The 14,424-nt window shown below is 33.6% G+C and overlaps 1 protein-coding gene across 3 annotated transcripts in view; it reads left to right on the plus strand.

The window, feature by feature from the left end:
* Nucleotides 1-14,424, plus strand: part of LOC127729316 (hemicentin-1-like) — a 36,850-nt gene that overhangs the window by 10,307 nt on the left and 12,119 nt on the right. For all 3 annotated transcript variants that reach the window (XM_052237072.1, XM_052237074.1, XM_052237073.1), the window contains exons 2-3: nucleotides 1,708-1,814; nucleotides 7,144-7,428. In XM_052237072.1, coding sequence (XP_052093032.1) covers nucleotides 1,727-1,814; nucleotides 7,144-7,428 — 373 coding nt within the window. In that variant the 5' untranslated portion in view covers nucleotides 1,708-1,726. The remainder of the gene's footprint in view (nucleotides 1-1,707; nucleotides 1,815-7,143; nucleotides 7,429-14,424) is intronic.

Genomic DNA, 14,424 nt, shown 5'->3' on the forward strand with positions numbered 1-14,424 from the left:
CACTATTTCATAGACAAATTGTCATGAAATTTTGTCTCATGAAGGAGAGGTTATCAACATATACCATGTTGAATAATGATATCATTAAAGTGTTTTTTTTAATTGATAATAACAAATAAACACATTAATATTTGAGTTGCTCCTGTACCTTCAAAACGCTGTTGCAAAAAGATTTGTCAATCTAGTATTTGAACACAAATTAGTGATTGTCAGTACATAACTTTATATATTCATACAGTATGCAGTACACTGGAACATACATTAAACAATTCTTTAATCTATTAACCATTTATAAAGTATCCATGCAAAAATGAAACTAGCTTTATGTTTAACTAAATATTAGTTTGAAATACAAAATACTCACTTTACAAAATAATTTCGGCTATAAATCTAAAAATGTGCATGCTGCATACTCAAGTGTACTGTTTTTAATTTTGTAACAATTTGATTAAGAAATATTTTCATGAACAGCATTTCACAGTGAAAAATTGTCATGGACAGAATTTCACAGTGAAGTATTGTCATGGACAGAATTTCACAGTGAAATAATGTCAGACAGTATTGCATAGTGAAATATTGCCATGGACACTATTTCATAGTGAAATATTGTCCAAAATGAGGTGACAAAATTTCATGGACAAGGACACTATTTCATAATGAAATATTGTCCTGGACAGTATTTCATTATGAAATAGTTTCCGCGGACAATATTTTTTATGAAATTTTGTCGGACGGACAATATTTCATGGAGAACAATATTTTATGTTGCAAAATTTTGAAGACTTGTTTTTTCATTCATCCATTTACTGATAAACGGACTTCATTTTTTTTCAGTTTACATTACGATAGTCTAAAGTATTACAAAAGTCTTAATATTTAATGTCTATTTGTCCATATTTTACTGATAAGTTGAATTCGTTTATCTTTGCAATTAACATTAACTCGGGTTACATTTTTTATACAAAAACCAAGCAGCAATCACAGACGAGACACAGGGGTCCGCGGAATCTTATCTAATTCATGCCATGCCTTAATACTTTTCCAGTTGCACAGGTTTGTCTTAAAACACGAGAGGTATTTGTTTTACTGGTCGATTTAGTGCTTTATGCTTCCTTATGGAGACAGACTTTCTTTGACAATAAATTTGTTTGCCTAGAATTATTGAAGTGAGGGACGGAAAGGGAGACAACACAGTTTTACTAATATTTGTTTTACCGCTATGTGTTAAATGACAGAAAACAATGGGATGTAATCTGATGGTAACGTAATCTATGTCCGTCCAAAATTTATGTCAAAATACCTGTCACAATAATTTTGTTTTTATTTGTAAATTCAGAAATTATTGCATGCATTTATTATTGCGGATTTTGTAGAATGGACTATTTAAAATGCGAGATAATCTATTGCGATTTCGAAAAAATCTGCATACAGTTATATGTATCAGATATAAGAATGCGAGTTCTTATTATTGCGTTACTCATCCAGTCGCATTATTCGCATTAATAAAAACCTCGCAATAATTTCTGAATTTACAGTAATTAGTTTTGTTTTTGTTTTTAATACTTCAAGGTGTGTGTGTGTGTATAGTATTTTTTTCAAAATAGAAATATAAAAACAAAATATTTTCTTATATATGGTTTTAGTTAACTTCATTAAACATAATTTTACTGAATAGTAAAGTTTGCATATTTATCGATCATTTTTCAGCAAGCATCTTTCTTTGAGAATGAATCTGAAACTAGACCATGGAGTGAACAAGCTGTTGATATGCTTAACATTATTACTTGTCCCAACCGTGATTGTCCAAAGTACAGGTAAGTGCTAACTGACCCAAGCCGTGGTTGCCCAAAGTAAAGGTAAGCGCTAACTGCCCAAAGTCGTGATTGCCCAAGGTTAAGGTAAGTGCTAACTGCCCTATCCGTGATTGCCCAAGGTAATACATATATTTATTATACACTTAGTGGTAAATACAGTCACCTTTCAGTCACGATTACAAAAGCTTTATCAAACCGCTAATATGTATTACGTCGTGTCTCGTGAAAAATACATGAGAGATTAGCTGCACTTGAGGTACATGTATATTATAAAGTGTATATGATATGGCTTTTTCAATATCACACACCGTATCAACCCTCAACCAATATAATCCCTAGAACAAAGCCCTTTGGGATTATATTGGTGTCTCGGGTTGATACAGGTGTGATATTGAAAAAGCCATATGATATTATCAATATATTCTTTATTCCGAAAGCAATACAGTTTATTGGTATCAATTTACATTAAATATAGTAAACATCACATAGTACAATATAGTAATTCATTAATACAATTCATACAATTTAAAACAAATCTAGGAGCATGATATTAAGTTTAGATTATTACATGGCATTTTTCATATCAGATCCTTTATCGGCCCTAAGTCATGACACCAGCCCAAGAGCCGAAAGGCTCGAGGGATGATATCATGAACGAGGGCCGATGAAGATTCTGATATGAAAAATGACATGTAATGATCTTCTTATCATATACTTCAGCAGAAGAAATACATACAATAACTATTTTTAAAACTTAAAAAAAATGCATTTTATTGTATCATTTGTTTTGCATTACTCAAAATATATTTTCCTGTTTCCTCATATATTTATTTTCTATCCTACTGTATTTTTTCACTGAAAGCGTACCATCATTATTCGGCAAATTTAGGAAAATACACCTTAAATTAAGGTGTATTTTCCTAAATTTGCCGAATGACGTTGAATTGCCATGCGATAACGTTACGGAAAGGCATGCGATAATACATGTAACCGGAAGCAGTTGATAAAGTTTTCATATTAGCCCGCTAAGCACTATTACGGGAACATATGGAATTTACGTATTTTTTTTTGCTATTATCATACTGTAAAAATTATAAGTTACTTGCTCTAAGTATATGATAATATAATTTAACAATCTTGAAGTATGATACACACCAAAACAATTACGATTTTTTTCGGAAATATATGCTTCCCAAAATTATTTAGTTCTTTTATATTACGAACAAATAACAATTGTATAAGTTTAAATACTGATGGATTTCTCCAATAATAAGGTTTTACTTCATACGAATATCGTTATATCTAATGCATTCAAAATAAAATGATATTCATCCTCAACAGAATTAGAGTTGCACATATTACATATTCTAGCGTTTCTGTTTATATTTAAAAACCTTCCAGTTTCAATGTTCAAGTTATGTGCATGTAAACGGTACTTGCTTATTAATGGTTTATATCTAAAACTAACAGGTCTACTAAGATAAAACTGAAATCCATGACTGTCATATATGTATTTGTAAAACTGACATTTAGAAGACTCCTCAAAAAATGACATTGCTTCAGAAATAAATCTATCAGTAACACGCTGTTTGCAGTCAACTATAAAGTTGTAAACCATCTACATTTAAAACATTTTGTCAACCATACATTACTTAAGCTATAATTACATAATAAATCTCTTATTTTACATGACCAATTCAATTTATTTTTACTTCTTACATAGCTAGCCTCCAGCATTTCTGCATAACAATTTTTTGTCGAGACTGCGACTTCTGTCGCAGAAAGCTCGACAGGGATAGTGAATCACTATCACTGATCCGGCGGCGGCGGCGTTGACTAACTACTTAAAAGCTTTATATTTTAGAAGGTAGAAGACCTGGATGATTCATACTTTGTATATAGATGCCTTATGTTATGAAGTTTCCGTCTGTCATATGTCCATTGTCCTTGACCTCATTTTCATGGTTCAGTGACTACTTGAAAAATAAGTTGATATTTTGTAATGTTAATCTCTCTTATTATGAGTAATAGGATAACTATATTTAGTATGTGCGTAACTTGCAAGGCCCTCGTGCCTGTCAGACAGTTCACATCTGACCTCGACCTCATTTCATGGATCAGTGAACAAGGTTAAGTTTTCGTGGTCAAGTCCGTATCTCAGATAAAATAAGTAATAGGTCTACTATATTTGGTGTATGGAATGAAGTTAGTTTCCAAGAAACTATATGCAATAGGTCAACTATATTTGGTGTATTGATGATTGTAAGGTGTACATGTATTTACGGTTTAGTTTATCTGACCTTGACCTCACTTTCTAGGATCATGTTTAGTTTATGGGATACTTGTAGTAAAGCTTTATATTTAGGACTAGCTACATAAAATCAATGTTTAGTAAAGTAGGCGAGACATTTCAGCGTGTGCACTTTTGTTTCAAAATACAATTGTCAGTTTTTAACAATTTGCACCAATAGTTCATCATTTTACAGTACCTCTGCACATACAATGGAACTCTACCTAGTTCAAAATACACCATGTAATTTGTAGTACTCTTTTATACTTTCAAAATCCCCTTTTAAAAATATAATGAAGAGTTTCAATGTCAATTGCTTTATGATACCCCCACACTTCATTACCATAATTCACTATGCTTGAAAGATATGTATCAAATAAAAAAAAGTAGTGTCTCTGTATTGAAATAGTCTTCTTGAATTTTACTAAATAAACTTAAAACAGCTTTTTTACCTTGATTTGACAGCATTTTCTGAGTATTAGTAAAAATACCATTATAATTTAACAGCATACCCAGATATATAAATTCATCACATAACTCAATATTCTCTCCATTAATAAACCATTTTTCTTCTGGTTTGATAGCACCTCAGTTTCTAAATACGGCCATCTCAGTTTTTAACATATTTATATGCAAATTTTATCCTTCAGAACACATTTGAACACATCTATCATTTTTTTAAGGTCATTTACATTTTCGATGAAAATGACAGTATCGTCAGCATACTTTTATAATAAATAAAGATTGAGCATCCTCATTTCATATGATTAACAACACTGTTTTATTAATTCTATTTCAATGTCATTGACATACATAGCATATATATATAGACAAAAGGGAAGTGCTAATTTTCCCAGCCGTGATTGCCCAAGGTAAAGGTAAAGCTCCGTATCTTTTCTAGTTCAGCATCAAAGTTACTTATTGTATTTAAGTTAAAAACAAGATTTCAAAAGAAACTTATCCTTCTTGTACACTATGGAGTATTGTATTTATTGCTTTTAAATTAGCCTTAATTCATTTTAGACGAATAGAACTATGGACATCGCAAGGTTCCCATTATATCTCTTCTTAAATTTCATTGGAAACGTTATAACTTTCGTTTTATATCTGCAGCCAGTAAATGTTCAACACCAATATTTATGTTCTTCTGATGTGTTTATACAGCCGTTATTCTGTAGGGTTACTGCACTGCTATTGTACCATCCTACTTTGAAGTGTAGTAAATATTGGAAGACTTCTTGTAAATGCCCCTATTTAGTTTTTTACTAAAGGAAATTGGCCCGACCTCTTTATCTCCCCGAACTTACTCTTACTGAACCAATCGTTTTTGTGAATGATCGACCACTGCCCTTTTTGTCGAGCCTGCGACTTTTTGTCGCAGAAAGCTCGACATAGGGATAGTGATCCGGCGGCGGCGGCGGCGGCGTTAGCTAACTTCTTAAAAGCTTTATATTTTAGAAGGTGGAAGATCAGGATGCTTCATACTTTGTATATGGATGCCTCATGTTACGAAGTTTCCGTCAGTCACATGTCCAATGTCCTTGACCTCATCTTCATGGTTCAGTGACTACTTGAAAAAAAAGTTAAGATTTTTTGTAATGTTAAATTCTCTCTTATTATAAGTAAAAGGATAACTATATTTGGTATGTGCGTACCTTGCAAGGTCCTCATGCCCATTAGACAGTTTTCACTTGACCTCGACCTCTTTTCATGGATCAGTGAACAAGGTTAAGTTTTGGTAGTCAAGTCCATATCTCAGATACTATAAGCAATAGGTCTAGTATATTCGGTGTATGGAAGGACTGTAAGGTGTACATGTCCAACTGGCAGGTGTCATCTGACCTTGACCTCATTTTCATGGTTCAGTGGTTATAGTTAAGTTTTTGTGTTTTGGTCTGTTTTTCTTATACTGTATGCAATAGGTCTACTATATTTGGTGTATGGAATGATTGTAAGGTGTACATGTCTAGCTGGCAGGTGTCATCTGACCTTGACCTCATTTTCATGGTTCAGTGGTCAAAAGTAAGTTTTTGAGTTTTGGTCTTTTTTTCTAATACTATATGCAATAGTTCAACTATATTTGGTGTATGGAAATATTTTATGATCTATATGTCAGTCTGGCATGTTTTATTTGACCTTGACCTCATTTTCAAGGTTCATTGCTCAGTGTTAAGTTTTTGTGTTTTGGTCTGTTTTTCTTAAACTATAAGCAATAGGTCAACTATATTTGTTGTATGGAAGAATTGTTAGCTGTACATGCCTGCCTAGCATGGTTCATCTGACCTTGACCTCATTTTCATGGTTCATTGGTCAATGTTTAGTTTACTTGGTTAATGTTAAGTTTATGTGACATTTGTAATAAAGCTTTATATTTAGGACCATCAACATAATATCAATAATTAGTAAAGAAGGCGAGACATTTCAGCGTGTGCACTCTTGTTTAAACCTTGATATTGAAATTTTTATAGACATAACAAAATTCATAAGAGAAGGAAGACTTTTTTCCCAGTGTCAGATTTTTATTCCTTGGTGTTCCGTTGATACCTTTTCGTGTACATTTCTCAATTGGTTATATATGCTCGTGCCTATAGTAATTAACGTTTTATATTTAGATTAGTGAAATATTTTCATTACTAAAACTTTTACAACAATGTTTGTTTAAATCTCTATGTCTATTTGGATCTAGTATTCTACGCATTGTAAACGATCGTGACGTTTCTTCCTGTACACTATGTTGTTACTGTATGGAATTTTCTCCGAAGTACAACTGCCGATAATCTTATAGGGTGATTTCTGTAGCTGCAAGCGTGCAACAAGTTTTGTTTTTTTCGATACGAAATTATTTAATGTTATGTTTGCACTTGTGCTTTTGTTATCCTTAAATATACCGGTATTATAAATTTTTTTTTTAAAGTAAAGTGCTTATTTCATAACGATTTTATGGTACATTTCTTGACGATTTATATACATGGTACTATTCTACACCACATGTACATGATTATCGGCATATCGTTTTGCAAACTATTGTTTTTTTTTCAGTACCACCCAGCGAGCCTGTTATCACTGCGTCAAAAAACAGAGTTGCTATTGGTGAGACTGTCACATTGACTTGTAGCTCCACTCTTGGTTCTCCTGCACCTAGTATCATGTGGTTTAGAGGCAAAGAAAAAAAATCATCGAATTACTCGACTGTGGGCAGCACAACGACAAATACCTATACATTTACAGCTACTAAAGATGACATGTTTGCTGTTTACGAATGTCGGGTTGACAACAAAGTCACACAAAATCCACTAACCAGGACTATATTTATAACAATATATAGTAAGTATAACTAGTGCATCAATAATTTATTTATAGATGTAAAACGTCTTCTAATTGGCTGAAAGTTTTTTGTCTATCAGCTCAGAGACATAATTTTGTCATGTGACCGTGACGTCATCAACGTTTTTTCATGACTTACTCATTAAAAAATGGAATTAAATTATAAGGAATTACTGTAATATTTTTTCTGTCTATTCGAAATAACCACAAAAATGTGGTGCATACTTTTGAATAACCCGCTACACGAGTTATTCAGTGTGCACCACATTTTGTATGTTATTTCTTCATAGACAGAAGGTATTAAATTCCGTTACACTGACTAATCATATTTGTGTCCGTTAGGGTGAAACGTTTTCATGCGGAGTGTTATCTTGTGAATTAGTAGCACGTTTCAAATTTTGCTCATTGCGCTAATTTAGTACAAAGCAGGGTTCATATTAGATATTTACAATAACTGCCTGACTCTGAATTAGACTACGAATTACAGGTAAAGAAAAGGGGCGATCTCAAAATACAGCGACACTAATCAATTTAACCATGCTTAATTCCTGTATTGGAATTGGATCGTTAATAGCGATATGACTTGGTTATCTGAATAAAAGGTACATTTCTGTTTAGCCATATGATTGGATATCATCGGAGTTGGGGAGGCGTTACTATGTTTAAAAACTTCAATCATATTTTTAGGTATATCTCGTCAGATATTGTTTTTCCGTTCACGTGTAACAAGATAAAAATTATAACTTTTTGGTGCCTGTTTAGTCTTTTGTAAAGATGGTAAGGATATTGTAGTTCACGGCATTTTTTTATTGGGTTGATGATGTTTTAATTTATTACTTTTTTTTTTGGAAAAGGGGGTCTTAATGTATTCAATTCGGAGGAATGGAACACATTTTTACATTTAAATGATCGCCAATTATATCGACGAAACCTTACGGGATCAGACCTTTTTGTCCTTCTGTTTTCAGTAATTGCATTGAAAGAAATGTCAAATTTCAGTCCGCCAGTGGCCATGGGAATAATTTGGAATATTCAATAATCATGTATTCAAACCATAAAGTTGATACAAGTAATTCCAACTTTCATATTTTAAATAGACCTGTCAATGAGTGCTATGAAAATTTCAGCCAATCAGTATACCCTATAGCTCTTTGGAATTTGTCCTGAGGATATTGGAAATAAATATTCTGGCCTGATAATATCTGAAAACAAATGACTTTGCCAAAGTCAGCCGGTTGGCAATGCATATTCTGTCATACGAAATACAGGACAATGTTGTGAACAAGGATAAAATTAGATATTCGAAACCGTACCAGCAACAGTTAAAAATTGAATAGAGAATGAATATTCCATCTGCAAAATGTACTCCTGCCCATTCCCCCCAGAAAATCAAATGGTCGTCCCCTTACGAAGGTCTAAACTTGGCAATTATACTTCAAAGAAGGAAATTCTTTTGTCAGTTCTTGATTGACAGGTCAAACTAAGATAAGGTGACCTTGACCTTTGTGTCACTTCGCTTGAATATATAGCTTTATAAGTACAATAGCTCTTTTTCACAATAACTCTTGAAACTCAAATTATTCGTTGTAGTTATACAGAAATGTGCATGACACACAAGTAATTTCACTCGTAAGAACTTTTGTGAAATTGATCGCAAATCTAAACAAATTACATATCATAGAAGAATACAGTTAGGTAAACTTTGTCTTCTGACATTAATGATTTGAGTAAATACATAATTAAATGAATAACAGAAGGGATTATGGATTGTTTAGGACAGCCCCTTTTTTGTTATTGATAAGGCACTGGCTACGATTACGTTGAAAACGTAACAATAACGAAAACTTATCGTTTTATAAGACTAATTGCCGAAATGTAAGGTCGGATTAGGAACCGATTAATTAGGGACATGACAATAACATTGAGTCTACGGTTACATTGCGTTATTTGTTACGTTAGATTTATTAAAAACTTTTAACACACTGGTTTTGTTGTGGAATTATCTGATATGCTTGGCTATTATAATTATAACATTTCAACAAACAATGTTCATATTGATTTTTGTCGAGCCTGCGACTTTTGTCGCAGAAAGCTCGACATATGGATAGTGATCCGGCGGCGGCGGCGGCGGCATTAGCTCTCTTCTTAAAAGCTTTATATTTTAAAAGCTAGAAGACCTGGATGCTTCATACTTTGTATATAGATGCCTTATGTTACGAAGTGTCCGTCTGTCATATGTCCATTGTCCTTGACCTCATTTTCATGGTTCAGTGACTACTTGAAAAAAAAAGTCAACATTTTTTGTAATGTTAATTTCTTTCTTATTATGAGTAATAGGATAACTATATTTAGTATGTGCGTACCTTGCAAGGTCTTCATGCCGGTCAGACAATTTTCATTTGACCTCGACCTCATTTCATGGATCAGTGAACAAGGTTTAGTTTTCGTGGTCAAGTCCATATATGAGATACTATAAGCAGTAGGTCTACTATATTTGGTATATGGAATGATTGTAAGGTGTACATGTCCAACTGGTAGGTGTCATCTGACCTTGACCTCATTTTCATGGTTTAGGTCAAAGTTAAGTTTTTGAGTTTTGGTCTTTTTTTCTAATGCTATATGCAATAGGTCAACTATAAATGGTGTATGCAAATATTTTATGATTTACATGTCAGTCTCACATGTTTTATTTGACCTTGACCTCATTTTCACGGTTCGTTTCTCAGTGTTAAGTTTTTGTGTTTTGGTCTGTTATTCTTCAACTATAAGCAATAGATCAACTATATTTGATGTATGGAAGGATTGTAAGGTGTATATGTCTGTCTGGCAGGTATCATCTGACATTGACCTCATTTTCATGGTTCATTAGTCAATGTTAAGTTTTCATGGTTTAGTTTGTTTCCTAGATACTATAAGCAATAGGTCAACTATATTTAATGCCTAAATTGATTGTAAGGTGTACATGTGTCTGGCATGGTTCATCTGACCTTGACCTCATTTTCATGGTTCATTGGTCAATATTAAGTTTTCTTGTTTAAGACTGTTTTTTAGAAACAATAAGCAATAGGTCAACTATGTTTGGTTTATTGAATGATTTTAAGGTGTACATGTATTTCTCGTTTGGTTTATCTGACCTTGACCTCATTTTCTTGGATCATGTTATGTGTTACTTGTAGTAAAGCTTTGTATTTAGGACTATCAACATAAAATCAATGGTTAGTAAAGAAGGCGAGACATTTCAGCGTGTGCATTCTTGTTTAACAATATCAATTGTTTAATTTTATTCAAGATAATACTAGAGTTTAGTAGTGCCAAAGACAAATAATATAGTTTAATGGTTCGATGTTTAGAAAAACAGATTGTTCGCTTCTATGTAAATCATTTCACTCCGCGCTTACATTTATTACTGTAACTTATACTTTGAACTCCCGTTCTTTCTTTGGCAAAACTCGACACCTATACAAGGCGATCCGATACGTCACCAACGACACGTTAGCAAATGTTTTGACATTATGTGGTGCACGAACCAAACGCCCGATTAAGGTACCTTATTACATGCATCGTAAACAACTAGAGGACACAAAATACTTATACATAAACAACATTGAAGTCAGTGCAAACTAAACACAAGGGATGCTCAGTAGAAACATCTAAAAAAACTCCCCAGCAAACAAAGATCAATGCTGTTAATGCACAAGAGACCGAGAGTGGAATATAGCGCAGCTATATGGAAGCCCTATACGCAGGATAATATCGACAAAATAGAGAGAGTACAGAGAAGAGCAGCTCGATACGTCTACATTGATTACAGCAACGAATCAAGTGTCACCAGCATAATAAACAGGCTTTACTGGATACCTCTATACCAACGAAGAGTCAACATCATAATAAACAGGCTTTACTGGATACCTCTATACCAACGAAGAGTCAACATCATAATAAACAGGCTTTACTGGATACCTCTATACCAACGAAGAGTCAACATCATAATAAACAGGCTTTACTGGATACCTCTATACCAACGAAGAGTCAACATCATAATAAACAAGCTTTACTGGATACCTCTATACCAACGAAGAGTCAACATCATAATAAACAGGCTTTACTGGATACCTCTATACCAACGAAGAGTCAACATCATAATAAACAGGCTTTACTGGATACCTCTATACCAACGAAGAGTCAACATCATAATAAACAGGCTTTACTGGATACCTCTATACCAACGTCAACATCATAATAAACAGGCTTTACTGGATACCTCTATACCAACGAAGAGTCAACATCATAATAAACAGGCTTTACTGGATACCTCTATACCAACGTCAACATCATAATAAACAGGCTTTACTGGATACCTCTATACCAACGAAGAGTCAACATCATAATAAACAGGCTTTACTGGATACCTCTATACCAACGAAGAGTCAACATCATAATAAACAGGCTTTACTGGATACCTCTATACCAACGAAGAGTCAACATCATAATAAACAGGCTTTACTGGATACCTCTATACCAACGTCAACATCATAATAAACAGGCTTTACTGGATACCTCTATACCAACGTCAACATCATAATAAACAGGCTTTACTGGATACCTCTATACCAACGAAGAGTCAACATCATAATAAACAGGCTTTACTGGATACCTCTATACCAACGAAGAGTCAACATCATAATAAACAGGCTTTACTGGATACCTCTATACCAACGAAGTGTCAACATCATAATAAACAGGCTTTACTGGATACCTCTATACCAACGAAGAGTCAACATCATAATAAACAGGCTTTACTGGATACCTCTATACCAACGAAGAGTCAACATCATAATAAACAGGCTTTACTGGATACCTCTATACCAACGAAGAGTCAACATCATAATAAACAGGCTTTACTGGATACCTCTATACCAACGAAGAGTTAACATCAGAATAAACAGGCTTTACTGGATACCTCTATACCAACGAAGAGTCAACATCATAATAAACAGGCTTTACTGGATACCTCAATACCAACGAAGAGTCAACATCATAATAAACAGGCTTTACTGGATACCTCTATACCAACGAAGAGTCAACATCATAATAAACAGGCTTTACTGGATACCTCTATACCAACGAAGAGTCAACATCATAATAAACAGGCTTTAATGGATACCTCTATACCAACGAAGAGTCAACATCATAATAAACAGGCTTTACTGGATACCTCTATACCAACGAAGAGTCAACATCATAATAAACAGGCTTTAATGGATACCTCTATACCAACGAAGAGTCAACATCAGATTATTCTTATTCTACACAATTATAAATGGACTCTTAGCAATTCCAACAGAAAACTACCTGATCCCACTAAACAGACCACCAAGACACTACCATTCCATGGCATACACCATCTTCAGTTCAAGAAACGCCTATTTCAAGTATTCATTCTTTCCTTGAACAATAATAGCCTGGAATAAACTACCGGACGCAACAGTGAAAGCTTCCACTATGGAAGCTTTTAAGACACTGATTGCGTAGATGATGGCATGTTTTTATCCTGCACCACCTGTACAGTATGTACCGTATTTTTGACTTTTGTATTTTAATCATTGTAAAAAGACATTACCAGCACCTACGCATACAAAGTAATGAGTACTCATCAATTAATGAGTTTAACTACTATATCTAAGAGGAAGACACACGATGATTATGATAAATAATATCGCTCCTCGGGTAAATTAGTGACCGTTGTGATTTGGTTTAAAGCCGTCACATGGTGACCCCTATAGATTCGTAAGGGTCAGTAGATTTCATAGGGGTATCATGACGTCACGTCTACTATTATTGGTATTGTATTTCATTGTTTATTTTTATAATATTTAATATTGGGTGTGAAACGTCTTCTGATTGGCTGAAACTTTTTTGTCTATCAGCTCATAGACATAATATTGTCATGTGACAGTGACGCTATCAACGCTTTTTCATGATTTACTCCTTAAAAACGGAATTTAGAATTGAATTATAAGGAATGACTGTAATAATTTTTCTGTCTATTCGAAATAACCTCAAAATGTGGTGCACACTTTTAATAACCCGCTATGTGCAGACAAAATATTAGTCATTCCTTTAAGGGGCATTAGCTACGAGAGGTGAAAAAATTAGAATATGATTTTGTTTGGTTCAATCATTAATAAAAGTGAAATAATGAAATAATAATTCGCTTTTAGAAGCCAATTTGGTTCAATTTTGTGAAAATAAGCAAAGAAACATCGCTGATGAATTATTCACTTGCAAGTAAATAATTAGACCTCATTGGATCCGTATTCATGTGACCTTCAATTTAACCCATTAGCTAGAGATTGGTTACGCATGTATTAGTCGTGTTCAGCCATTAAAAGGAAAAGAATGTCAACATTGAAAGTGAAACAAAGGTAAATCATTTCGTTAACTGATTCGATCCACAAAAAATCATACTTATACAGGTAAAAACGATGATTAACTTATGTTTTAACCTATAACATGAAATCAAACAGACCTAGAAAAATCCAATTGCACGAGGTCGCTATCTATTTATATTTATGTTTATATCTATATCGGGTTATGTGAACACCGGCAGTCCTCGAAGGTCATCTCGATAGTTAATTAGATGGCGTCTAGACTAAAATACACACAAAATTCTGATATATATTATCGAGTACATGCATTGTTAACTGTTTCTTTCAGACTTATTGTAATTTGGATCAACGTTTAAGTATGTTATAAATCAAATATGAGAATTCGAGTCAAATCGGTGAACATGAATTTGACAGCTAATGTCCCTTTAAACAACTTGACAGGAAAAGTCCTTTGTGTGATAAATTCGTTTTACAGTTCGCTATTGACCCTAGATAGACCTATACATAGTGGGTTAGTAAAATCCATAGGTGATACGGGCTTCGGCTCCACCCCACGGATTTGACTTAATTGCCCTCTAGATCCCTATGGTGCCAGTAGCAAACCATA

This window comes from Mytilus californianus, unplaced genomic scaffold (genome assembly GCF_021869535.1).
Source record: "Mytilus californianus isolate M0D057914Y unplaced genomic scaffold, xbMytCali1.0.p SCAF_2, whole genome shotgun sequence".
NCBI classification, from domain to species: domain Eukaryota; kingdom Metazoa; phylum Mollusca; class Bivalvia; order Mytilida; family Mytilidae; genus Mytilus; species Mytilus californianus.